Source organism: Sphaerodactylus townsendi, linkage group LG02 (genome assembly GCF_021028975.2).
Source record: "Sphaerodactylus townsendi isolate TG3544 linkage group LG02, MPM_Stown_v2.3, whole genome shotgun sequence".
In the NCBI taxonomy this organism is placed as follows: domain Eukaryota; kingdom Metazoa; phylum Chordata; class Lepidosauria; order Squamata; family Sphaerodactylidae; genus Sphaerodactylus; species Sphaerodactylus townsendi.
This window is the reverse complement of record NC_059426.1, coordinates 62267674-62294414: the sequence shown is the minus strand read 5'-3', so window position 1 is coordinate 62294414 and position 26741 is coordinate 62267674. Positions and strand designations below refer to the sequence as shown.

Genomic DNA, 26741 nt, shown 5'->3' with positions numbered 1-26741 from the left:
GCCATGGTGCAGCCACACTACTGCCTAAGAGGCTTGCTATGCCACGGGCATAAAGCTGACAGGACACTGCCCCTTCCTCTGTGAAAGTGGTCTGTGCAGCCCAATGGGCTGCACACAGAGGCGTATGGGGGGGAAATGGTGTCAGGAGACAACTTCTCTGGGCGCGTCCCTGGAGGCTGGCTGCTGCTCTCCCCAGGGCTTGGGGAGGGCAGAAGCCAGCCAGCAGGGAGACCAGGAGGGAGCGGGGCACATACCGGTTCCCCACGTGGGGGGAGGGTGTCCAGCACCCCCTGATAGGACTGAAAGGCATGAGCCCGGGGACATGGGTATCCCCATGTCCCTAGGCTGGTACACCCCTGGTGCAGCCTGCACCACATATTATGCTGACATTAGTTAGTAGGAGCAACTGGGAGCATTTCTGGTCCAAAAGGGTTCAGAAAGCCAACTAAATCTGGCTCTGCCCCTAAGAACACTCCCTTTAGGGATAGTGTGGTCTTCAGCACAGGGGCTGCACTGATGCACTTGATGCCTAGGCGTTGCACTGTTGTGTACCTCCACAACACCAGCGTAATACCCCTTATGCTGGTACAAAAGGCAGTTATATTGGTGTCAGGGTCAAGCCGCCTTTTAAGCAATCCCCCCTCCCTTTGGATTGCACTAGCACTCTGTCACCCAACATCTATTTTCCCCTCTTTTTTATTTTTGGTTTGCTGGCACATTCCAAGGTTAACCCCATTTTTCTTTCACTTTGTGCAATATTATCTGCAAGGGCTGAAGTTACAAAAAGATGCAATGATTTCTCTTTAAAGAGAAATAAAAGAGAACTCCTCATTTAAAAGAACCAAAAGAGAATATGAGGAATCAATGGCTATATCTGAAAAAAACAGTGAATTTTGGAAAAAAGAAATGTTCTTCACCATTACAGTGCCATTTAGAAATTGGCAGAGACTGAAAGAGAAGCAGACTGACTGCTAGGAGCTGACTAAAGCACGCAGAGGGTGCAGATGCACTCTTTCCTTCTCCCTCCTTCCAGATGCAGGGTAGCAGATCTGCTGCCGTGTGGGAACAATTCTTTGTTTACACCTATACCATGCTTTTGTACTTATAAATTAAGCAAATATTGTATGACAAAAGTGCTATGCATCTCCCATGTTCTCTCATTCAAAGGGAACCAACCCATGTAAGTGATATCCCTGGAACTCCTTACCATGCAGAGAAACCGGGTATGTGTAAAGGTATACATTAATCAAATCAAATATGGATTGTGATAGGAGGAGTCAAATGAGGGAACTATAAAGAGGAGTTTAGGGTTCTCTATGAAAATCATTCCAATACTAAACATTTTGTGCTAAAAACATACCTCTGCATCCAAACATGTATAAGAATGAAGACAAATGCACAGGATGGCTACTGGATTTCTAACAAATGTCTCTGGTTTGGTGGGGATTGCTTTTATGTTTCAAGGTTTGTTCCGCAGAATCATGACACAGATTAACTCATGCTGTGAAGATGATTAGATTCATTAAGTATCTGCCATTCTTGTCTTCAGCAGCAGATAGTAGGCTTCAGTCAGTCCATCTGGCTATGCTACTGACTTTTTCTCAGTCTGGAACGTGCCTCTTGGCCTTTCAGGTATATACACCTGGTTGAAAAGACAGCTAAACTGTCATGTTCACATTGTGAAATATATCTGTGGATGTCTGTACACGAAACTGTAACCTTCATAGTAAATGGACAAACATTCCAATAGTTGCCATTTCAACTCCAATTTCAAAATAAAAATCCAGCTGAGTACTTCTCCCACGTATATATCCCTTTGAGCTGTGAAATATCTGTTTGGTATAGAACTAGGAGGATTAGGGATTCACCAAGTTATCATTTTACCTTTTCCAGCAAAAAAAGGGCTCTAGTTTCAAAAAGAAAGTTGCTTTAAAATGACTTGTTTTTCTCTGCTTTAATACAAAGCTGTATGAAAAGGTTGTGCCACTATTTCTTAATAGCGTTTTTCTCTGAGTTGCTAACAATAACCGCACCACGCAAATACATTTAAACTGTATTTGGCATCCTAAACAGATTATTTACATTCTTTTTAGTCCATTAGCATTGCATGTCTGTTGTCCTCCCAATGTCACCACCAGGAATGCAGAATATGTAATCAAAAGTGATTGAAGGTGTTTTCCTGCTGCTGCATTCTACCCAACATCCTACCTCACCACTGAAAGCCACCACCCACACTGAGGAGTTAGAGAAGATCTCACTTCCCATCATGCTTCTTTGATCCAGTCCAGTCTGAGTGGCTTCCCACAACTGCCAGTCATCCGCTGCTTCTTATCTATGCTTGCCACATGCAGTCTGTCATACCACTGAAAGCCACCAGCCACACTGAGGAGTTAGAGAAGATAACTCACATCCCATCATGCTTTTGACTAGCTTCCCACAACTGCCAGTTATCCACTGCTTCTTATCCATGCTTGCCGCATGCAGTCTGTTATACCCAAGAATGATCAACTTTATTAGTGAGAAGAGATACTGAAAACATATCTGGAGGCCAAATAGCATGGTGAGATGGCCAGGTTTGGGGTGAAGAAAGAGAAGGCAAAGCAAAGCTTTTGAAGGCAGGAGGTTATTTGAACTTGCTATGCTGAAAAAGGAGCCCTCTCCATTGCTGAGACATTGCCTTACTGTGCTGCAGTTTCTCAGTCTGTGGGCAGACAGGTGGCATTCATGCACTAGTGGCAGTCTTTCCAAAAAGCAGCTGAAGAAAATGGCAGATCAAATGAAGCCCAACATGTGTTTACATGATTGAATTTTCACCTTTAAAAAAACCACATCCCTCTCCTCCCACCCACCCACGCACCCACCTCCAACTCTCTCTCTCTCTCTCTCTCAAAAGCAAGTGGGTGGGAAGATTAACTTAAAATGCAAAGCTACAAAAAGAAATTATACAAGGTTTTCCTCTCATTCATGGTTAGTAATAACTTACCCTTGTTTAGCCTCCTTTACTGAAACTTCCTTTCTTTATGTTATCATTCTTTGTACCCTCTTTCTCTCTCTCATGCTTTTCATCCTTGGTCTTAACTAACCCCACGTCTTGCAGCCACAAGCTCTTCTCATTTCAACTATTTCAATTCCAACTCTAGTATTCAAGCGTCTGCTATTGTTACTGTGATATAATGTTCCCTTTTGGAATACAGCACCAACTTAGAAGTTAACATGTGTCCCAACATTCTTTGAGGGAAGACTAGCAATGGATAGTCCATGAAACGGCAGAGTCCTAGGGAACTGCCTATCACTCATACTTTCTTCAGCCACAGAATCCCTGGTGTACTTCCATGCCCCATTGTCTTCAGTTATTAACACGTGCCCTGGAAAGTATGGCTTTTTGCCAACTTCTGATTGGTGGGATCCAAATGAACAAGCATATCAAGCCAAACATCTGCTTGAAAAAAGTGGATTATGTGGCTTTTCTTTGGGATTTTTCTACAGAACAACATGTTTGTTTTAATCAATATCTCACACAGCATATCATGTTTTACGACACTGATTTTTAAAAGTATATTTTTCTAGCTTCTGTGAAGCTGCTTAAATATTGTGTTTTGTTTCCCCATCCCATTGAACCCTCTTCAAAAAAAAAAACTCAGGCCCTTTCCGCACACGCAAAATAATGCATTTTCAAACCACTTTCACAACTGTTTGCAAGTGGATTTTGCTATTCCACACAGCTTCAAAGAGCACTGAAAGCAGTTTGAAAGTGCGTTATTCTGCATGTGCGGAATGTGCCTCAGTTCCAGAGTACATTATTTTCTAAAGGCTTTAAGTCTATTAGACAACTTTCAGCTGCTAAATAACCTAGTGGGTAGTTCACTTCAATGGAGTAGGGATACACTTGGAGCTTTCAATCTGACTCTTGGTGTCAATATTCTTCCAAATCTAAGTGTTCTCTTGAATGGAAACAAAAGACCCAGTGTCTTTGTTCTTGGTAATGCCATTATACTGTATTCCACCAAGTTCTATAACAACCAATTAAAGCAGGGGAAGAAATGTACTTTCACATCTTATTCAAAGCCCATACAAGCTTTGGGGGAGGGGAGAGTTGAAACCCACTTACTTTTGAACTCAGACACTTTATGAAACATCAGCTAAAATCTGATAAACCTTGTCATGTAAAAGATTTCCTCATGCCTCTCATTAGAACTAAGATCTCATTCTAACAGGAGTGTTAGAATTAACAAAAGATAACTGATATGTAGGGAAGTTGTAAGGCACTTGGTGATTTCTATGTTGAGAAGATAAGGCAAGCAAATCGATTGACATCCTATCTCTGAATATGTTTGAAAATTTCTTATTTGACAGTGGAAATTACATTTCTGGAAATACATTTAATTCATCATTAGACAAAACAAAAGATTCAATGGTGTCTTGCTTATTTTCCTAGATTGCAGGACTAAGTATATCAGAGCAAGAAACTGGCATATTCCCATGACCCAAGTTTGAATGGAAACAGCTTTCTTATCTATACCACAGAGAGAATTATTAGAATTCAAGTATGGAAACAAAAGCTAATCAAATCCATATAAAATATAATGGACTTATTGTTCCATCAGATGTGAAGATGTCAGTTACACTGTTGTACTTAATCATAATTAGATGCTGGGCATGTTCCAGGTAAGGCTGCCAGACATCACTTATTGAATGTGACAGTTGTTTATTTGAAAGACTGCCTTTTATTCCAGTACACTATAACACTGTAGAACATGAAATTCATTCCATATATCAGAACAACTAGAACTTAGTTAAAGTTCATATAACAGATGGCCTGATCTCTGTAGGGTTGTAGGGTAAGAATGCTAATCTGCAATGGCAGGATGTAGAACCTATGCCAAGTTAAAACGAGTTAGGAAATGATAGGTCAATGAATGTCAGTCATAGAATCTACCCCCAAATTCACAGTTTGGAAGCTAAAATTCTGTAGGCACACTGTGGTCCATTGCCGAAATAAGATGTTCTGGGAATGCTTAAAAATGTGCCGAGGAAAGGTACTCCACACAGCTTTCTTCCCAAAATGTCCTTCTTTTAGCTCAAGGCATATTTTTGAAGAATATTTTGTTGCCAATCTGTGGTGGACCAAGGGAACCCAGTTTGGAGGACAGTGGTGGCTCTACCCATTTCAGCCAACCCTTGAGGTGCCTAGCAATGCAGTGCCCAAATGAGAAACTCATTCTTCGAATTGGCTCAGTGTACCCACAAGGAGAAAGAACTATGTCTGGACTTGTTTCCCTCCAAACCAGCCTTGTTCAATGCCTTTCTCACATCCTTCCTGAAAGAATGAAGTGAACACAAGACCTCACCCTGGAAATAGTTCCCATCTCCAGCCCTGGACCATACACCCCGGTGAAGACAATGGATGTGTTAATGTGCTTGCCACCCAGTGTTGTACTAACTTAATGCTTCTTCCTCTGACTAATAACTTTGACGACTGCCTCATTTACATTGTCATTGTTCTACAGCTTCATCATCTAATTTCCCCCTTGGAAGCACTCTTGAGCATGGAACATCAGGCAGCTGAGTACAACTACCGTATATACTCATGTATAAGTTGACCCGCATATAAGTCAAGGCACCTAATTTTACCACCAAAAACTGGGAAAACTTATTGACTCACGTATAAGTCAAGGGTGGGAAATGCAGCAGCTACTGGTAAATTTCAAAAATAAAAATAGATATCAATAAAATTACCTTAATTGAGGCATCAGTAGGTTAAATGTTTTTGAATATTTATTTCAAAGAAAAACAGTAAACTAGCTCTTTTCAACAAAAACAATATGGTCTCAACAATAACTTTAAAAGTTCAAAAACCTTAGCTCAACCAGCAACCAAGCTAAAACACAAGAGTTAAAATCCTTCAAAACTGGATTTTTGGTCAGGGGAAGAATGTTTATGTTAGCAGTACCAACATTTCAGAGTATCTTTAGGAGACCCTCCTGATGATACCACCCAGGTTTGGTGAAGTTTGGTTCAGGGGGTCCAAAGTTATGGACCCTCAAAAGGGTTGCCCCATCTACTATTAGCTTCCATTGGCAACAATGGGGGATGGGAGAACCCACTTTCGGGATTCATAACTTTGGACCCCCTAAACCAAAAACCACCAAACCTGGCTGGTATCAGCAAGAGATTATCCTGATGATAACACCTAGGTTTGGTGAAGTTTGGTTCAGGGGTCCAAAGTTATGGACCCTCAAAACGTTGCCTCATCTACTATAGCTCCCATTGGAAACAATGGGGGATGGGGCACCCCCTTTGGGGGTCTATAAATTTTGACCCCCTGAACCAAACTTTACCAAACTTGGGTGGTATCATTAGTAGAGTCTCTTGAAAAATCCCTCAAATTTTGGTGCCACTAGCCTATAAACTGCTCCCCCTGATGGCTGCCAAAGTAAAAACCCTAAAATATTTTTTAAAATACACCTCACTCGCGTATAAGTCGAGGGGGGCTTTTTCAGCACAAAAAATGTGCTCAAAAATTCAACTTATATGTGAGTATATATAGTATGTGCTTTTTGGGCTGAAAAGGCACCCAGGATCAGAAGCCTGCAGAGCAAATGTCTTGGGGGTAACCTTCAGCAAATGGTGGCAGGGAGAATTCCTTTCAGCTGCACACAAAATGTTGGGTGCAAGTTGAGGGTGAAACTGACTGGACAGCAAAATGGTTGGGCAGGAAACAGTCTCCTATCCCCTCTGACACCTTTGCTCTCTGGAAAGCACACCATAAGCCATGTCTTATTTTCAGTGTGTAAATTGAAAAGGGGCATCCCACAGATGTCCTTTTTGTGCTATGCAGAACAAACCCATGAGATTACACTGAATTGAAAACTATTCTCAGTTAAACTGAAATGGAGTTTTGTCACTAGTTTTCATGGAATGCTGATCATACACAAAACAGGAAATTAAATTTAAAGAAAAAGGTGCAGCAAATCTAAAGCTATCTTCTGAAGCCAGCAGGTTGTAGGACTCATCTGAATGCTCAGTGATGTGCAGAAATAAATAAATTAGAAATAAATAAATTCAGAAATAAATAAATTAAATGTGCTCTAGAAAAGAGGTTTATAAAGAATCCTCTGAAAGTGTAAAGTCAGGGAGAGTTTGGTTTCATTTATTATATTACAATTACTTGCTTGATTTTCTTAAACAAATATTTTTTAAAAAATATTCATATATATATATATATACTGAAACTGCCTTGATCTATTTAACTGACAACTTACATAGAAGAGAGACTATCTTTTCCAAATTTTTTGATGTCTCAGCATCAACCATGATATCCATTGACCATCTTCCCAAGACTACCATAGGGAATATTTTGGTGGTTCTAGTCATTCTTGGGTATCATGGTTTAGGAGATGGAGCTATCGTGACCTTCCTGTGGTCTTTGGTCTCTATGTTGACCAATGTTGACCAATATGTTACTTCACATCTACCTGAAATTGTTAGGAGAAGACATCAGAATATTCAGGCAACAGTGTTGCTCATATGCAAAGTGACAGATCCTCTGAAGATGCCAGCCACAGATGCAGGCGAAACGTCAGGAGAGAATGCTGCTAGAACACGGCCATACAGCCCGGAAACCACACAGCACCCAAATTTATTTATTTATTTTACATTATTGAGAAGACATTTTTAGGTTACCGTATATACTCATGTATAAGTTGAGGCACCTAATTTTACCACAAAAAACTGGGAAAACTTATTGACTAGCGTATAAGTCGAGGGTGGGAAAGGCAGCATCAATTGAGGCATCAGTAGGTTAAATGTTTTTGAATATTTATTTCAAAGAAAAACAGTAAACTGGCTCTGTAAGTGGAAAAGAGGGTCAACAAGAAAAATATGGTATCAACAATAACTTTAAAAGTACAAAAACCTTAGCTCAACCAGCAACCAAGCTAAAACACAAGAGTTAAAATCCTTCAAAACTGGATTCCTCATCATCATCTGTATGTCCAAATGTAACCCAACTTAGATTTTAAGAGGAATATTATCAGAAATGAAAAATCTACTATTAGCTTCCATTGTAAACAATGGGGGATGGGGCATCCCTTTTGGGGGTCAATAACTTTGGATCCCCTGACCCAAACTTCACCAAACCTGGCTGGTATTATAAAGAGACTCTCCTGATGAGACCAGCCAGGTTTGGTGAAGTTTGGTTCAGAGGGTCCAAAGTTATGGACCCTCAAAAGGGTAGCCCCATCTACTAATAGCTCCCATTGAAAACAATGGGGAATGGGGGCACCTCCTTTGGGGGTCCATAACTTTGGACCCCCTGAACCAAACTTTACCAAACTTGGTGGTATCATCAGGAGAGTCTTCTGAGGGTACCCTAAAATTTTGGTGCCGCTAGCATAAAAACTGCACCCCCTGCTGGCCGGCAAAGTAAAAACACACAAATTTTTTTAATGACCTGCATATAAGCCGAGGGGAGCTTTTTCAGCATTAAAAATGTGCTGAAAAATTCGACTTATACATGAGTATATATGGTATATGGATTAGGAGATTAGTTCAAATGAGGTTTCAAATGAGGTTTGCTGGTTGTTGTATAGTGCTGGTCATTACACTGATCTATTTACATTTACTTCAAATAAACATCTGGAAAAATAAAGTGTTGTTGATCTCTAAAGACTTAAAAGTGTCAAACTTAGATGTTAATCTGCCCAGATGCTTAGATCAGCTAGGAAAAACATGCTTTGTGACAATAGGCTCAAGCAAGGCTTTTTTCAGTGGTTTCATCAAGACTTTGGAACAACTTCCTATGGGAAATGCATTTGGCTCTCTCGTTAACAATTTCTGATGGTTAAAACACACTTGCATGGTTTGGACCATTTCATGGCTTCTTATTGTTCTTATATTTGCTTTATGTTTTTAAATAGATGTGTTATCATATTGGTGTCTGATTCTATACGATTCGTTTGGAGGCATACGGTACCAAAAGATGGGACATAAATAAAATTAGGGGCTGGAAGGAGAGTCTTTTGACAAAATTATGAAAAAAAAAGAATCATGGCCCTGGACAGGATCACTGGGGCAAAGAAATCATATTATTCCTGGTTATTTCTAGCATTTGGGAAGGGTTTTAGCTCCCAAAGGTGATCTAAAATAGCTATTTTTTTTGGTTTAATTTCTGCCTAGCTATAGCTCAACACATACCCCTAGCATCCATTTGTAAGAATGCATAAGAACCTCACAAATCATTGCTATGCTCAATTAAATTCTCCTTTTCATCAATTCATTCCACTTTGTATACTACTGACAACATTTGCTAAGGTAAGTTGTACCCATTATGTCACAGACATTTTAGATGTGGCTGAACATGTATGATATTGTCACTGCATCAATATGGTAGTGATTCATTGCGTAGCCATTCAGCTCTTCATCAGATGTCTAATGATGGTAAGAATAGATAAGATTTGAAGGACTGCTTGGAAAATTAAATCAGGTCTTGCTTCATCCCTAGGGCCTTTTTTCAAACAGTTGATATTACAACTGAACCCAGTTTAATTGAAAACTAAACTTTTCCCAGGCTGAGAAATCAGAAAGGAAGTTTCTAGCCTCTAGAGAGAAACCAGAAGATCAGATGTGTATAGCTGCCTAAAAACTCCATCTAGCACTCATCTGGCATTTGAGAACTCCATCGAGTCCAATGTTTCCAGTCTGATTAACGATTCTTTTAACAGGTAGTGAAATCTACTCCAACGGGAATCCTGCTGCTGTTATTACAGTTTGAACTTCCTAAATTCAGGCAATTAAACTGAGATATTTAACATTACCTTGGAAGCTATCATCCTGACCCTCACTCACAGGAGTTCTGTCACTAGCTATCTTCAGGAGAGGCAAGGCAACAGCGGAACTACCTTTGTTGCAAGCAGTCAATTGCTGAAACTATCAAAGCAGAAATAAGTTGTTTAGTTTAAATCATTGCAAGGCAGGGAGAACTCTTGAGGAAAATGTTTTGACATACAATATCACTTGCAGGGCAAAATGTATTTTTAGGGGTACCAAAACAGCATTATCTGGAAGCCTGTTTTCTCTAACCAAAAGAACCCTTGGGAAATCTTTTACAGTCTAACCAGTAGGAGATCTCAGCAACAACACTGCAATGAGGAGTGTGGAATATGTATCTTGCCCATTCTGCTGATTAATTAGTTGAGAATAACTGTAATATAGGGGAAAAGTTTAATCTGATAGCGAGTGATGAATATAACAGAACTTTAGAGATATATACCCGTGTCCAATTAAATGTAGTGCCTCCTCTTCCTCTACTGATATTGCTATGTTAATAGCTGAAAAAGTACTGAAGGTGCTTTCTTGAACATAGATATTTAAAAAGGAAAATCAGCTGAAGTGAATGGGCTTACCTGAATGCCTTACCTTTGTCTCCTGGCTTCAGCACATCACAGAGGCCAGCGGACACACACCCCTGGCCTGAGCAACAGCTCTGGAGTCGCAGGCCAGGGGTGTGTGTCCCCTGGCCTTTCCAATGCACCAGAAGCCAGTAAACAAAGGTAAGGCATTGGGGGAAGGGGTGGGGGTGGGATGGCGCCTTCCACCTGCTGCCATTTGCACAGCAGCAGGTGGAAGATGCCACTGTTGAAAAACCTTGGTCCTTTGCGCGTTTTTAGCATCCCTGGGGTGCTGTTATCCACCTGTGTGGAAACAGCCTAACTTGAGTCACAAAAGAACATGCCTTTACTCTTTTGTGATACACAAGTGCAACACATGAATCTTGTGTGCAGTTTGCTGCTGTAAATATGATCCTGCTACGTAATTTCTGTATTTTTAAAGTGTAATGTTTATTGGCTATTGTGGCTTTTCTGGGCTATGTAGCCATGTTCTGGTAGTTTTTGCTCCTAATGTTTTGCCTGCATCTGTGGTTGACATGCGGGTGAAACGTTAGGAACTAAAACTACCAAACCATGGCCCCACAGACCAGAAACCCCCAAACTGCCAGTTCATTCTAGCCGTGAAAACCTTTGATAATATATTGCCATGTTTATGCTTATATTAATGCTCTATTTCAGATTTCAGCAGTCCAAATCCTATTGCACTCTTTATTAGATCTCCCATCCTGCTGCTTTATTGACTTTCACTGTGTAATCTTCCTTGAGTCTCAGTGAGAAAGGCAAATGATAAATAAATAAATAAATAAAAACAGCCCAATAAAGAATGGTCATGCATCTCCTAAGAAAGAAGGGGATAAGTAGCTATTTGCATGCTGATTTTCAAAAACTTCTTATTAGCATCAATCAATCAATCAAGAAGAAAAGTGTTCCTTCATAAAGTTTTCCCCCCTTTTCCTTGGTTGTTAGGATCATGAACTCTGTGTTGGTAAATTCCTGGAGATTTCCCAGTATGGTGAGGGAGGGATCTCTATGGAGTATAATGCCCTATATTCTACCCTCCAAAGCATATCTTTTTAAATCTGTAGATCAGCTGTAATTTTGGGAGATCTCCAGGACTTACCTGGAGGTTGGCAAACTTATTAGTGATCAAACAAGAGAGCAACATGCTTTTTTTTCAAAAAAGTGAATACTTGAAGAAAAACACCCCCATGTCATAATACAGAAAAATCCTTTGTACATAACTCAGCTAATATTCTCAAATAAAATGAGGTGAAGTCACCCATGGTGATCAAAGAACAGATATGTCCACAGCTGAATTCTTTCCTTTGAAAACTCATGTACCAGAAATATATCAGTTAACAAAAAGAAAAGCACTCATCAGGGTGAAATTTCATCCCTGTGAGAGACTTGGTAGATAATATGCTTGGATAAGCAATTCTGAATTTTCTTTATCTGAGTTTTCAGCAGAGTCACCAAAGCTTTTAGGTCACTGGCCAACAGTGCAACAAAAGATTTTATAGCCTTTTTGCTTGCAGCAACTGAACATTATCACTTAATTACCTGGTTCAGTAGCTGAAGCAGGACTGCAGAGGAAAGGCACAACTCTACAGTCAATTTTAAAAATCATAAATCATTCAACGAAAAAACAAAAGTAAAAATGAAAAGGAAGCATCAAAAGAGAATGAGAGAGAAAATGACAAATACATATAGATAACTTGATATCCTTTCTTTTGTACATAGAAGAAAAAGAAACTAAAGCTAATCTTTCAAACATACCTTTCTGAGAACGAGCAAAATAAATGGCACTGTGGAAAACTGAATCTGCACTAATGCAAATTTAACACTTTGTGTCAATTTGCAGGTATTCTGGACCCAAATGAATTAAATATTATTATCTCCAACAGACTATAAGAATATGGGTTTCTGTGTGTGTGTGTGTGTGTGAGAGAGAGAGAGAGAGAGAGAGAGAGAGAGAGAAACAGTCGTTTCTCGAAAAAAGGAAGTTATTTGTAACAGAATTTAGACAACCTTTCATGTTAATTTCTGAAAATACAGTCTCTTGAGCCACAGCCAAAGTGTGTATTTATAATATCAAAACAATAAGGCTACTTGGATGCTGCCTCACAGGGCAATGGAAGGAAGGAAGGAAGGAAGGAAGGAAGGAAGGAAGGAAGGAAGGAAGGAAGGAAGGAAGGAAGGAAGGAAGGAAGGAAGGAAGGAAGGAAGGAAGGAAGGAAGGAAGGAAGGAAGGAAGGAAGGAAGGAAGGAAGGAAATATAACACTGGACAGAGTGGAACTAATAAACCTTTTAGCACATGTATTCATATTTCAGACAGATATGAGGAAAAATATGAAATCTAATTTGCCACATATTTAAAAATTAAAGTAGAGCTGTCACCTCAATGGCTCAATATTTCTTGTTGTAATACCTGCCAGTATGGGGTTTTTTTTGAAGGAAGGTTTAACAGAAATGAGTTGCAGGGATTTAACCCATGAAGTAATCATATAAAACTCACCATATAACTTTGTATTCTTTGGCATATGCATAAAATTTTAAAGTATTAATGTCTTGGTTTCCTGCAAGCAAAATTACAAAGATATCCACAGAGTTGAAAACTGATGCACCCTATCTAAGGCCCCTTCCGCACATGCAAAATAATGCATTTTCAAACCACTTTCACAACTGTTCGCAAGTGGATTTTGCCATTCCGCATAGCTTCAAAGAGCACTGAAAGCAGTTTGAAAGTGCATTATTCTGCATGTGCGGAATGCGTCTAAATTCCGCATGGGCCAAAAACAGCAGTGCGAAAATGTTTTACACCGTTTTAAACCATTTTACACCATTTTCACACTGCTGTTTTTAGACCATGCAGAATCCACTTGAGAAATAGGGGAGATGATAGTAGAGAATGCAAAAGAAAAAAAGATACAAGAAATGGGAAAAGTTGAACATTACCAAAGAGAAATTCAAACAAATAGCCAGAACATGTAGGCAGAAAGTCAGAAAAACTAAAGTTCAGACTGAGATCAAGCTGAAAATGCCTGGCTAAGATGGTAACTGTAGATGCCTCAGCCATATGCCTGGAGGTTCAGCTCCATCTTACAGGCCTGTTGAATTGCATCAAATCGCACAGGTCCCTGGACAGAGTGTTTCACCAGGTTGGGGCCAGGGCAAAAAAAAAGTCCTGGCCCTGGTTGAGACCAGTCAGACATCTTTCTGGTCAGAGACAACTAGCAGATGTTATTTGTTGATCACAATGATCTTCAAGGAACGTAGCGGTGAAGATGGCACTGCAGGTATGCTAGCCCCAGACTATTTAGGGCTTTGTACCTTGAACTTGATCTGGAAATCCATCTGGAGCCAGTGCAGCTGGCAGAGCACCAGTTAGATATGTGCCTGCCATGAAGTTTTGGTAAGGACCCTTGCTGCTGTGTTCTGCACTAGCTGGAGTTTCCAGAGCAGGACCAATGGTAGCCCTTCATAGCATGAGTTGCAGTAATTAGGGCTAGAGGTGACCATTGTGTGTATTACCATGCATTATTAAACTGTGGTTTGCAGTTCTTAAAATAGGACACTTCCTGTAACTTGCAAGCCTAGGAACCTATCAAATCCAACCTGCTGCAGTGAAGGGCTTCCTCTCTTCACATCAAAATATATATTATTAACCACAAAACCTCAAGCTATAAAATATCACAGGATAATGATGGAAAACAATGAGGGTGCATAGTGAGGTAGGATAGCTTCAGGTTGGGGGAAAATAACATTGATCTGAAGTAGAAGGATGATGACAGTTTACATTTAAACTGAGTTTCAGATTTATTCTAGTATGATGGTGGTATATGGGGGATAGGATTGCATAAAGATGCTTAGACATGACCTTTACTGAGGTAGCATACAGTGTGTGAAGAGAAAAGTTCAAAGAATCCCAAAAGAATATGTGAAAGATGAAGTCCAGTATGAGGAAAAAAGGAAGGGAAGATGGCATGGTATAGCTTGATCTTGTCAGATTAAGCAGGAAGGAAAAGATTGCCAGAGAGAGGCAGGAAGAACACTTAGAATGAGAAAAGTACTTTAAAATATTATATAGTTTTATTCAGTTTATTATTTATAGCATTAACACATTGTATGGATACTTAGTAGAAAGTCCATTTTCCCCTTTGCTTTCCCATCCCATGTCCACTATCCAGTGGGCCAGGGAGGTGCTCTTCTCTCTTTTGATTTGAGATTTGAGAAAAGTTGAGTGCAAACTGGAGGGCCAACCAAGCCTCTTTTTGTTACCAACAAAACATTTTATTTCTTTGTTTCAGACCTGCAAGAATGTGAGGCCTTTATGTGTTGTCCCTCTGGTTTGCTTTGGTAATAATAAGGTTGGTAAGATATTTGATAGTTCTTTAAAACTGAGATTACCATCCTGGCAAGTTTTAAGGGGATTCAAAGCAATTTAATGAAGTAACACATTTAGAATTTACACAAAAGAGAATAAATTATTAGTTTACATGCATCTGTCACTGGGTTTTTTCCTCTATTTTTGTTTGATGCTGCCATTTTGATTGGTTTCCCAAGATAGCAAATGAAGCAGTTCTGCTGTCACAGTGACCCTTGTTTTGAATTATCACTCCTAGATTGTGATCAGCCACCTGACATTGATGGCTCACATGAGATAACAACACACAGCTGCAGTGAAGGGAAACTAAAAGTCCTTTCATTTTGCTATGAGTTTGCATCAACATGTCAGCCACTCTGTGGGCATTTAAAAATTCAAACATATAAACAGTCATCTGAACTCTACGCTATTTTTTTTTGTTTCCAATGTAGGAAACTTTGACAGGAGATCAAGAATGTTGTCATGTGTTCAATGGAAGATTGCAGAAAATCAAAGTCTGAGTAGTAACATTTGGTCTCCTGTGTAAAACTTATATCAGTTGATGGCCTCTCCCTATAGCTCACACAAAATCTGCTGGAGCAGAAACCTTCCAGGCTTATAGGCCATTATCTTATGATTATACTTGAAACTCCTGTGACATCAGGCACAGAATAACAGGAGGCTATTTTTTTCTCTCTCTGGATCTGTATTCCCATAAAACTTCATGTTATGAAAAGCAACTCACCAGAACTCTTCCAAGTCTGAATTGTAATTTTACCAGCACTTCCAGACCCTGGAAGAAGCCCACACAGGCTTCTGAAGGGTTCTTTTACATGACTATGACTTAAGAGCCTGACAATATTGTTCCAATTCGTCTGTGAAACCAAAGCACATAGAATGCTCTAACTTACACCAGTTCCAGTGTAGGTTGTTGTAATCCTGTAACTGGTATCCTGCGTTAATTTAATGAATGTTATACTGGTAATGAGCCCTGTTTAGAATATTGCCAATGATCTATTGTGCATTTTTATTTTGGGTTGTTTGGACATTTTCAGCCCTTGTAGATTTGAGAAGTGACTGAAGAAGGGGGAGTCAAATGTTGTTGTTAGCTGTGCTCTGAGGCAATAATCCTAGTTATGATCAAGACCAGCTGACCCTCATTTATTACTCCTAACAGATCTAGCAATTCTACTGCACAAAAAATTGTTTTCAAACTGTTTTGATTTATTTTATTTTTTTAATACCATGCTTTTAATACCATGAGCTTTTTTAATGCCATGCTTCCTTTTTAAATTTCAGGCGATTTCTAGCCTCTGATAAAACAATATACTGCATCATATATAAGTTAAAATTTAAAATTTAAGATTAAAATAATATTTGGTGCTTCAAAGGATAGCACTGGAATCTTGAATCTGACCCGGTACTCCACCTGTTGGATGTGTGCTCACCATGGGATCCTCGTAGGGACCTGCACTGCTGCATTTTGCACCAGGTGAAGCTTCTAAACCCTGGGTAACCCTGAATGCTGCTGTCAGATCTAAAAGAAGTAGCAAGGACCCGCCTCAGTCCAGGTGTCTCTGGAGGTTGCCTGTCAGAGAGGTCATAGCCATCTCCATCTCTTAGACAGCATGGAAACTGATTGAAATGGATCCAGGGCCAAAGTTTCTTCCAGGTAAGCCTGTAGCTGTTCTGTCACAGCTCTTTCAGTTTTCCTTTTCAGGAAAGACAGATGGGTACTGGGCAGTAGATGGAAGGATCTAGAATAATAGATTCATAGAATCATAGAGTTGGGAGAGATTCCAACGGCCATCAATTCCAACCCCCTGAAATGCAGGAACATACAATCGAAGCACTCCCAACATATGTTCATTCAGCCTCTGTTTAAAAACCTCCAAAGAAGGACACTTCACTACTCTCCGAGGCAATGGATTCCACTGTCAAACAGCCCTGACAGTCAGGAAGTTCTTCCTAATGTTTAGGTGGAATCTCTTTTCCTGCACCTTGAATCCATTACTACTCCGTGTCCTAGTCTCTGAGGCAGCAGAAAACAAGCTTGCTCCCTCTTCAACATGGCATCCCTTCAAATATTTAAACATAGCTATCATGTCCCTCCTTCACCTTCGCTTCTCCAGACCAAACAACCCCAGCTCCCTAAGTCTCTCTTCGTAGGACATAGACTGATGGATAAAAAGGGCATGAACTAATGGATAAAAATATTTTTTAAGAGTGATCTCACCACTGCCTCTCTCAGTCCCTCAGAGAAAGACCTGATGCTCACAGATGTATTAATAAACCTCCTCAAGGAAATCTGAACCTCACCCCCATTTGCTTTCACAAGCCAAGATGGGCATGGACTCAAGAGGCAAATATTGGGTTTTACTGTTCTCAGGACCCTGTCCTGGGAGAGCCAATCAAAGTGGTCCAATATAGACCAGAAGACAGCCAAGGGGCCTCTCATGCATTCATTGCATCAAGTTTGGCAGCCATGTCCTGGCAGAGCAATAAGACCTTGTCCGCAAAAAAAAAGCCTACAAATGCCTCACAGCTAAGGGCTGAATTACTAACAATTTGAGAACTCTCTGATAGTGTCATCAAATGCTAAATTACTCTAAATAATTGAACTAGGTCAGAGCTTGCAGATGTGATGTTTGCTGCAAAATAATCCTTTTTTGAAGTTTTCACAGCCATTTCATAGGCTTTCAGAAGCGTCCTATAAGATATTCCTACCACTTTGTCTTGAGTCTTTCAACAACTTTGCTATAGCCATCTTAGTTCCCATTTCTTCCTCCTCAGCTCTGGGTTATGCCATGGAGATAATTTGGTATGGGAGCAAAGAGGGCAATGGGGAACCATCTCATTGATGGTTGATGAGAGCCAGTTATTCCAGTCCTCTATTCACAAATTCAGTGACATTCCTATTCCTGATGCACAGGCCAAACAGAGTATAAATGGCTTTCTAGAGGTCACAGTATTATGAAGGCTATTCCTTCTGAGGCTGTAGTTATGGGCCCATATGTTTACAGTATTGACTCCCTGAGTGTTCATTTAGAGTGGCATTCCTTGCTTTGTTGGGGTTATCAACCATATGGAAAAGGCAGAGGAGATGTGAAGGAAGAAAAAAACCCTTTGAGTGACAATAAAACATTTCTTTCAGTGAACAGCAAAGTGAATGAGAATTGGGTAGACAGTGATGGGTTTGAAACAACAGATCCAGTTATACTGGGTGCATTCTGTTGTGAATCATTTCACTTTTTTTCCATTAGGCTTTTTTCTTTCACAAAAAGATACCTGCACAAAGCAACATCCTGGCTCAAGTGAAGTGAGCACAGAAATGTCAGAAAATAGCCTTCCATTCTAAGTAGGTTGCTGACTGAAAAACAGTTCCATATGTGGATAACACACCTTTCCTCCCAATAGAACTAGCACAACACAGTGGCTTCTCTCAAGGTCAGAAAGCCCTGAATAGTTTAGTTTGTGGTGAATGCACTGTAGGCTGAGGCAGAAGAAAGTGAAGGATGTCACTTTTCTGCAAGTCTGAAGAAGCAAAAGAAGTTACTAATAATCATGACAACTGTAAAAGCACTGAAGCTAACAAAATGTATAACCTTTTATGCAACCTTACACCATCTTGCCTTCCAGCATTTTCCTTGAACATGTAAATTCAACTGTTTACTTACAAAATGTTTCTTGGGAAGGGAGGGATAAACTAGAGAATATTATAAAATTATAAAATTTATAAGCCTACTAGTTCTTCTGAATTTCTAGCATTCATTTTTTTTGGTCTGTAGATCTTTTCATTGTAGAGATATAAGGGGAAAGATGCAACAGAAAGGGCTGCAGACTTCTTTATTTTAATGACAACTGGAAGTTAGTAGACTATGATAATCATTCTAACATTATAGTATTCAGAAATCTAGCAATTGCTGCTAAAAAAAGTGTGAAAACAGCCCTCTGATAAAGTGGCAGGAAGAATAGCAAGGTGCTGAGGAAAGAAAATTGCAGGGTTGTGAGAACTTTGGATAACACACATCTCCTCATCCATACTGCCTCATAACATACTTGGACTGAATTTTCCCAGAAAGATTGGGGAAACAGCAAGTTTGGGAAAGAATGTACTATGGATGAAGAATGGTAGAGCCATTCATGTGGGTATTCCAAAAACAAGTGGTGAAGTTTGGCAGAGAAGGCAAAAAAAACCCAACCCTTTGAATGCAAATAAGCCCAAATTGGCTCATGTCATCTGGCCTGCTGGAAGATTCAGTGTGAAAGGTAAAGTCAGAGAGAATTCCCATGGATTTAGACAAGAGTGCTGTATGAAAGGGGAAGCGCTAAAAAGAGAAAGTGGATTCTTAAGAAACAATTGCTCTCACAAACAGCTAGACCTATATTACTGAATTCCACATCCCCACTGTTTCAACTTGAAAATACACATTTTTTCAGTCATCCCTTGTGTTTATTTTTTGTCATCTTCTGTTTCCTCACAACAATATATTTCTGCTTCATTTTTACGCATTTCAAAAAGCATTTCACAACCTGTTCTTGCAATGTATGTTACATGTGGTCAATGATGATGAACCCTACATATTTTTTCTATGCTCACTCTTTAGTAAGCCTTTTCCAACATAGGATTCTGAACGGGACTAAAATAAAATCCCTAGAGAGTCCAACTGTGCAACTGTGCCGTTCAGTACCTCTTAACTTTGGCAGAGCCTTCGGGAACATCCTTTGAAACAGCAAAATATGTGCATGATTTTCTATGGTAAGCATATTTTGCTTTGTAGGGTGAACAGTATTTGTCAACAGACACAACTTTAAGAAAGAAACAAGTTAACACATAAAATAGGCATTGGGTCCTTACCACTACATAGATCTGGGGCTTCCGTCTTTTGGCTAGATCGATGATGTTGACTCCATTGTAATAAAGGTTCTCAATGCAGCCATGGAAATTTTTCTTCAGAAAAGTTCCTGGTTTTCCTGGGACTGGGATTCCTCCAAAACTGAGCTTTGGGAAAAGGACAAACACAGTAATCTTTTACATCTCTAAAAGTGATATTATTAGAGGAAACACACAAAAATACTGAGGATCCTTGATTTCTGGAGACTGCTGATGTCATCATTAAATGGCATCATCAGGTTGCAGGCATAAGTTCAGTGGAGAATAGAAGATATGGCATTGCTGGTCTTACTAGACTTTATTTGGTTTCTGAGAATTTTATTGAATAGCACATTCATGTGTGGAAACAACTTTGATCATCACTGTTCCAACTAAAATATGCCCGCTACCATCTTGAAGGCACTTCCCCACGTGCATCCCTATTAAAAGAGTTTTTAAAAATGGTTTAAAAAAATAAAACAGTTCTTATTGGTGTCTGGGCTTGTACTTTTCTCAGCTACTATGGCTGAGAAACCTTCTCTCCCTGCTTTGGACTGTCTAAGTGCTATGTAGTGTTATTATTGCCCTCTGGATACACTTAGATAATGCTCACAAAAGCTACATTTGAGGCAAATCAACAGTTAACCCTTGCCTATTCTCTTTTCTCAACATTACTAGTATGCTCAGTGCTAGCCAGAGCACTGTGGCCTAAGTGAAATTCAAAATCAAGTTGTTCATCCTGCATTCATCCTGTGCATTAAATGGTGCCAGCGATCAATAGTGCCTTTTCTTACCCCTCCCTTTTTTCTCCTTCCCCCCCCCATAATGTGAGGCACCAAAGATTACTGCATAACCCTTGCACTGTCTCAGCTCTACCTTTTCAAAACACTACCTAGGCATGGTATATATAGCATATATAGCATATATAACATATAATAACAAAATCAGTCGCCAACTAGATGAGTTGACAAGGGAAGAGTCTAGTTCAGGGGTAGGGAACCTGCGGCTCTCCAGATGTTCAGGAACTACAATTCCCATCAGCCCCTACCAGCATGGCCAATTGGCCATGCTGACAGAGGCTGATGGGAATTGTAGTTCCTGAACATCTGGAGAGCCGCAGGTTCCCTACCCCTGGTCTAGTTGCATGTGAACAGAATGGGTAAAGAACACCCCCTGGAAAAAATCCCTCCACAGAGAAAAGTTGTATTTCAATGAGTATGAGAACCTTTCCCCTGATAGGCTAGTTTTCTATTTGCAGAGCCATATAGGGGAACTTTTAATCATATCAAACTACCTGCAGTCAAAAGTGTCCTACCTCAGAGAGACTAAAATCTGCTACCTAATGACACTTGGAAGACGCAGCTTTGCTCACATCATGGCAGAGCCCCCACCAAGCCCTTTATTGAACCCCACTGTACTAAAATACTACAAATACTGTACTAAAATACTATGGAATGTTAACCTACCCAAATTAACCTTGGCCAGCCTCAAGACACGCTAGAAATATCATGCGGTTTCAAACCATCCAACTGTTTAGTACGTTTTTGCCATTCCGCACAGCTTCAAAGAGCACTGAAAGCAGTTTGAAAGTGCATTATTATGCATGTGCGGAATGAGCCCTTGTTATTGACAAGACTGATTCTGTTTAAAGGCCAGTTCTTGTTTGGGTCTCAGGGGCTTGGACCCAGTGACACATGATGGAAATGGATTCAGCTCATTTCTGCTTGAGCAAAATCTTGTGCAACACCTAGCATTTTCTCCCTGCAGTGTGCATCAAAATTGCTTGCACAAGATTCTGTGCACATCAAAATCTTTTTCTTGCATTTCAGCAAGCAGAAATTTTACACTGGATCCAACTCATTATTTCTTGCAGACAGTTGCTACCTTTGCTCTTTCTCTTTCAGTTTGAAATTTCTAGTTCTCGGATTCCATTCTGCTTTTTTTTTTGTTACAGGGCAATCAATATCAATTACAGTGTTGCACTATTGAAAAACAGTTTTCTTAGTGATCAGTAATATTTTTAATTACCAAACTAATTCTTTTATTTCCCTTGGTTAAATCTTTCATTCCCTAAATGTACCTAGATAAACTTCACACTACAGAAGTGCTGGGGTAAACAGATGGAGATATTAAAAGTAAAGAGTAAGTCTGAATAATTTTTGGACTGGTGAATGGGATCATTAAGCATAAAAAAGCCTTCTATAATTGGAGGATTAAACTGGTTTACACTAGGCTTGGAACTTAGCCATAGATACTTGTGTGAGAGATGTAAGGGAATAAACTGAACCATGACCACTATTACGGGTAGTGTAAAGTTAAGCAGACTTGAGTGTCACTGAAGTCAGTCGGGCTTTACTATGTTTATCTGCCCAGGGAATTGCTGCTAGATTGGATTTTGTGATTGAATCTTGGTTCTTACCCATCAGATTGGTCTTTGGATCAAATGGGAGATGAATCTGAGAGGGCTTTGCATGGGGTGAGGGGGTTCTAGTATTAACATTCAGCAACATGGCTTTTTATTTATTGGAAGTGTCATATGTGTGCACTTACATGGCTTCAAGATTTCTGGGAGGATAACAAGAACATACATCTAGCAATGTAGAAACAAAAAAATCTGTTTCAATACTAATCTTTTACTGGTTGGAAAATCAAAATTAAAAACCATCTTGTCATTTTTTTTTTTAAAAAAAAGCCAATACAGCCAACTCCAGTTCAGGATTTTTTTGAAAAAGAGTTGAGGCAGTGGCTCCCCGGGGGAAGAGCTCAGCAGAAAAGCCTAGCCTAAAACAGTTTGTGGAGGCAGTTTTGGAGTGAATTTTTGGAGTGAATGTGGACTAATAAACTGAAGCTTAATTCTAGCTAGATGGAAGTGCAGATAAAGAGTGGAAGGTCTAACCCCAACTTTAAGGTATTACCCTTTCTGTATGGTGTTGCACTTGCCCTAAAAGAAATGTGTTGTTGGACTCAGGTTTAGTGCTAGACAAGCAGGTGGCAGACATGACCATCTGTGTCTTTTCCTGGGGAGAAAAGATCAAGCTAGCATGTTACATCTAGATTAGATTATTGTAATGTACAACCCAAGGTAGGGTTTTCTCACTCATGGCACCACAACTCCCCAGGGAGACTTGTCCATTCCTTTCTGTTGCTATCTTCTGCCAGCATGTTTTAATAAATGTTAAGTGAAGGTAAGGGTTTAGGTATTTCAAACCAACCAACCCAAGATTTGATTAAATTTGGATTCTTTGGTTTCACAACAGAACATGAAACATTCCAAAATCTTCCTAAAAATCTAAACCCATATCCCCAAACAGTATTGAGAATAAGAATTCCTCCCAATACTCACATTCATGCCTTTCTCAAAATATGAATCTGAAAAATGCTATTGTTTTTAGTTTTATGGCCCTTCAGACCACGCACGTTAAAGGCTTTTATCACAGAACTGTGTCCCCTCGTGATGCCTTTTTCATCATGTGAGAAAATGTTATGTTTATGGCATAACACAACATGCATATACCATACACCATATAGATATCGTCATTATTATAATTAAAGATACTATAATAAGCTGCAGCCATGCTTAAATCAAAGCTTTTCTCAAGAAAGCAACTCTGAAGATACACAGGGACAGCAAAACTCTGATGTTAAGAGAAATAAACATTGACAAGAGCCCTTTCACAAACATTCATCTCAATGAATGCCCACTCAAAATTTAAAGGGACAAAAGTAATAAGAAAGTCATTTCAGCCTTCATGAAGGATTCTGGAACAAGGAAAGCTAATCACCCACAAGATCAGCCACTAGTATTGGCTTCAAGTTGTGACTTAGCGAGAATACTGCACAATTCCCTGAACAGTGCATCTGGTTCGGCGCTGGGCAATTATTAATTACTGCCAGAGGATAGAAAAATCTCTCTCTCACAAGGCATGCTGAAGCATGGGGAAAAAGGTACCTTTCTCACATTTGGCTCCAATGTATCGAGAGAGAAGTCAAAATAACAGAATGGTGAGCCAAACACCTGTAATTGCCATTGGTAAGCCATCTGCTCCTGAATTAACAGTGAGCTGGGAATTGATCCTTTAAAGAGAAGATGAGCCAAAAGTGACACAAGCCATTTGGACCTGCATCCAAATAAGGGATATCATGTTCCTGGCATTGCTTTCTTAACCCGTCTGCTGTGAAACGTACATAGTTGCAACTGAACAAGAGGGTTACCAGAAGTATTAAATGGCAGGAACAGAAAAAGGAAAGAAAGCAATTTATGGTGTTAAAAATGCAAGTGATCTCATCTCTCCAAATGGCTTGGCAGACATGAGCAATCAAATGTTATACAGGAAAGGTATGAATTAGATTATCTCATGCCAATATGGATTCTTGCCTTGGAATAGAAATGCTAACCACTTGAACAGGATGCTCCAATTTTTAGGTTATCTCTCCCCCTCTTTACAGGAGCGGGGGCTTCTCAGCCAATGTTAACTTTCCTCTGTTGGAACAGATGGTATCAACATTTTAGCTAGGTTTTTGTCCTTTGATAAGTACTTGATGCCAGGATGGCTCAATTACAGGAGAGCAAGTAAGTTCCCATTCTACTTCTACAGAGTCGATAAACAAGAAGGAAGCATAAAAGATTATGCAGCCAACACATACTATATAAATGTTCAAGAAAGGAAATGTTTCCATTTCCTGAATCATGGGGGAAGACCTTAAAAATGTTTCCATTAATAAAACACCGTAAAAAAAGAAACACTATTTACATGTATTGAACCGAGTATGACAAATCATAAAGTAGACAAATCATTTAAAGTATTTCCCTTCACAGCAGTCTCCATGTGACAAGTCATGTATATGGAAGAGCTTGAGCAATGATCTAGGAATTGAGAATGTTCTTATCTTAGAGAACAGTCCATTTTTTTAAAATTGCAAAGCTGCATAGAAGATGAATGCACACAAAGGAGCTTGCATTCCAAACATTATTTATGCACATAGTTACTTGTATAATCTACAGTGAACTCTGACAATCAGGAGATTTAGCAGGGATTCTGACAACCAATTTCTCAAGTGCTGGGAATGTATCAGAGAGGAGCCAAAATGAATGGAACAATGAACAGTCCAGTGACCCACTGACAGTGGAGTCAGTGGGTCACTGGACTTCTCCAGATAACTTAATTCAAACTGATATGTTCCACTTGTGACCATCAAGGGTGATGGCAATTGGAAAGAAAAATCACTGGTGGGTGAATATTAAAAGTTCATGTATTGCAGTCCACATTTCTGGAAGGCAAGAATCTGTCATGATCAGGGTGTCAGAGCATATGTCCTTACCCAGAAACAGAATGGGGGCTTCCAAGGACACTTCTTTTGGGGTTCTAAGTAATGTTCACTGTTAGAACAGATGAGGTTCCCATATTTGAACAGAGCCTTGAAATTGGTGTGCTGCTTACATTCATCGATACCTGGAATTTTTTTAATGCTATCCATTCTGAATGTCACATGGTCCTATTTGTAGTAATTCTTATTGGGTCTTCTAAATTTGAGATGACTTTTTTTAAAGTATGCAACTATGAAAATTCATAAATCATTAATCCTGCAAGACAGACACTCTCTAGAATTATATTGCTGCTATAGCTGATAAAGCTAGCATAGACTATGATGACTAACTCCCTAAAATATTTCTCCAGAGTTCCCTTGATGACATTTGTTATACAAAAGCCCTGACATACCTCATAATCAATGTCCAAGCCATCTGAATCTCCCTTAGTCCGGAAATGTTGTGTATGCTTGTCCACTGTAAAGTTCACTTGTTTATTGAAACGCTCAATGAGAACTGAATGCCAGTGCTGGTCATCCAGGAGGCTGCCCAAGGTGATTGAAGTGTGGCTGTTACTAAAACGCAGCTTAGCATCTCCTGCAGAGACAATCGAAAGACAGGGTTTGTCCAATACAATTTTTCCAGGCAGTAATGAATGGCAGCTATTACGGCTGACCAGGTTTGTTCCTCAAAGTGATAAGTGAGGTTTCCTTCCAATACACAAAGGATCAATTCACCTTACAATTAACCCTTTGAGTGACAGTCTTCCAAATGCAACTTTATTAAATTGCTTTACACTGAAAGAGTAACCACTTGATGTTCCATCAAAGGAAACTATTCTGACTATACTCATGATTTGGACGAAAAACCTCAAAGAATGCATTGAAGATACGGATGTGAAATATGCCAGCGCAACAATTACAAGGTTTACCTCCCCCTTTAATTAATAGTCCCAATGGCACTTAAAGAGGAAACTTAAATGCAAACTAGATCTAAAACCCCCCAATTTCTCCTAAATCCACAACAGTGTCTACTCAAATAACTAAAGTCCAATGCATACTTTGCAGTTTTGAAGTCTGCTGAAATGTCAATGTCATTACATCTGGACAGTATTAGAACTCTTACATTGCCTGTTATCCAGATTGAAAGAGCAGTTGTGACTATAACACTTAAGCACACCATCTGGATTAACTGAAAAACTGGAGGAATTAAATATATATGCTTTATTGCCATCAAGAATAACACACTCTAATTACTCTTGGCATTTCAACCCACTGCACACTGCTGAGTTTTTTCAGTTTTAATAAGAATATTGCTATCCAGACAATGTCGCAGAGAAAAAAACCCAATGAACAATGAAATGTGAACTGTGAATAATATTTATGAAGGACAAATTTTCAAGCTTCATAAAAAAGGAAGAATTCCTCAACAGTGCAATTACAGTTAAATGAAGTTACAGGTCATTCCTATTGCCAGTAGTCTTAACAAAAATGGGAGAAGAATAATTTTAGGAACAACAGATTAGGCATAATATTAGGAAGCTTTTTGTCTATGACTTTTTCACATTCAGTGAAGAGGATTTTACCAAATAGGTTTCCAATCATAAAGCCAGGAACAGAAGGGTAAAAATATTATCACCACATTACCATTTGGCAATTGTCTTCATTGAAATAATGCTAACATTACATTTTTTTTCTATCTAGGATATAACTAGGCTGCGCCGTCGCCGAATGCCTACCTTGTCTCCTGGCTTCCAGCTCGTCGCAGAAGCTGGGGACACACCCCCACAGCCTTGAGCGACGGCTCTGGAG

The 26741-nt window shown here is 39.6% G+C and overlaps 1 protein-coding gene across 1 annotated transcript in view; it reads right to left on the bottom strand.

Moving 5' to 3' along the window:
- Positions 1-26741, bottom strand: part of CNTNAP5 (contactin associated protein family member 5) — a 512649-nt gene that overhangs the window by 252280 nt on the left and 233628 nt on the right. Inside the window, exons 6-7 of the mRNA XM_048484843.1 lie at positions 25343-25527; positions 19611-19754 (exon numbers count right to left, since the gene is read on the bottom strand). Coding sequence (XP_048340800.1) covers positions 19611-19754; positions 25343-25527 — 329 coding nt within the window. The remainder of the gene's footprint in view (positions 1-19610; positions 19755-25342; positions 25528-26741) is intronic.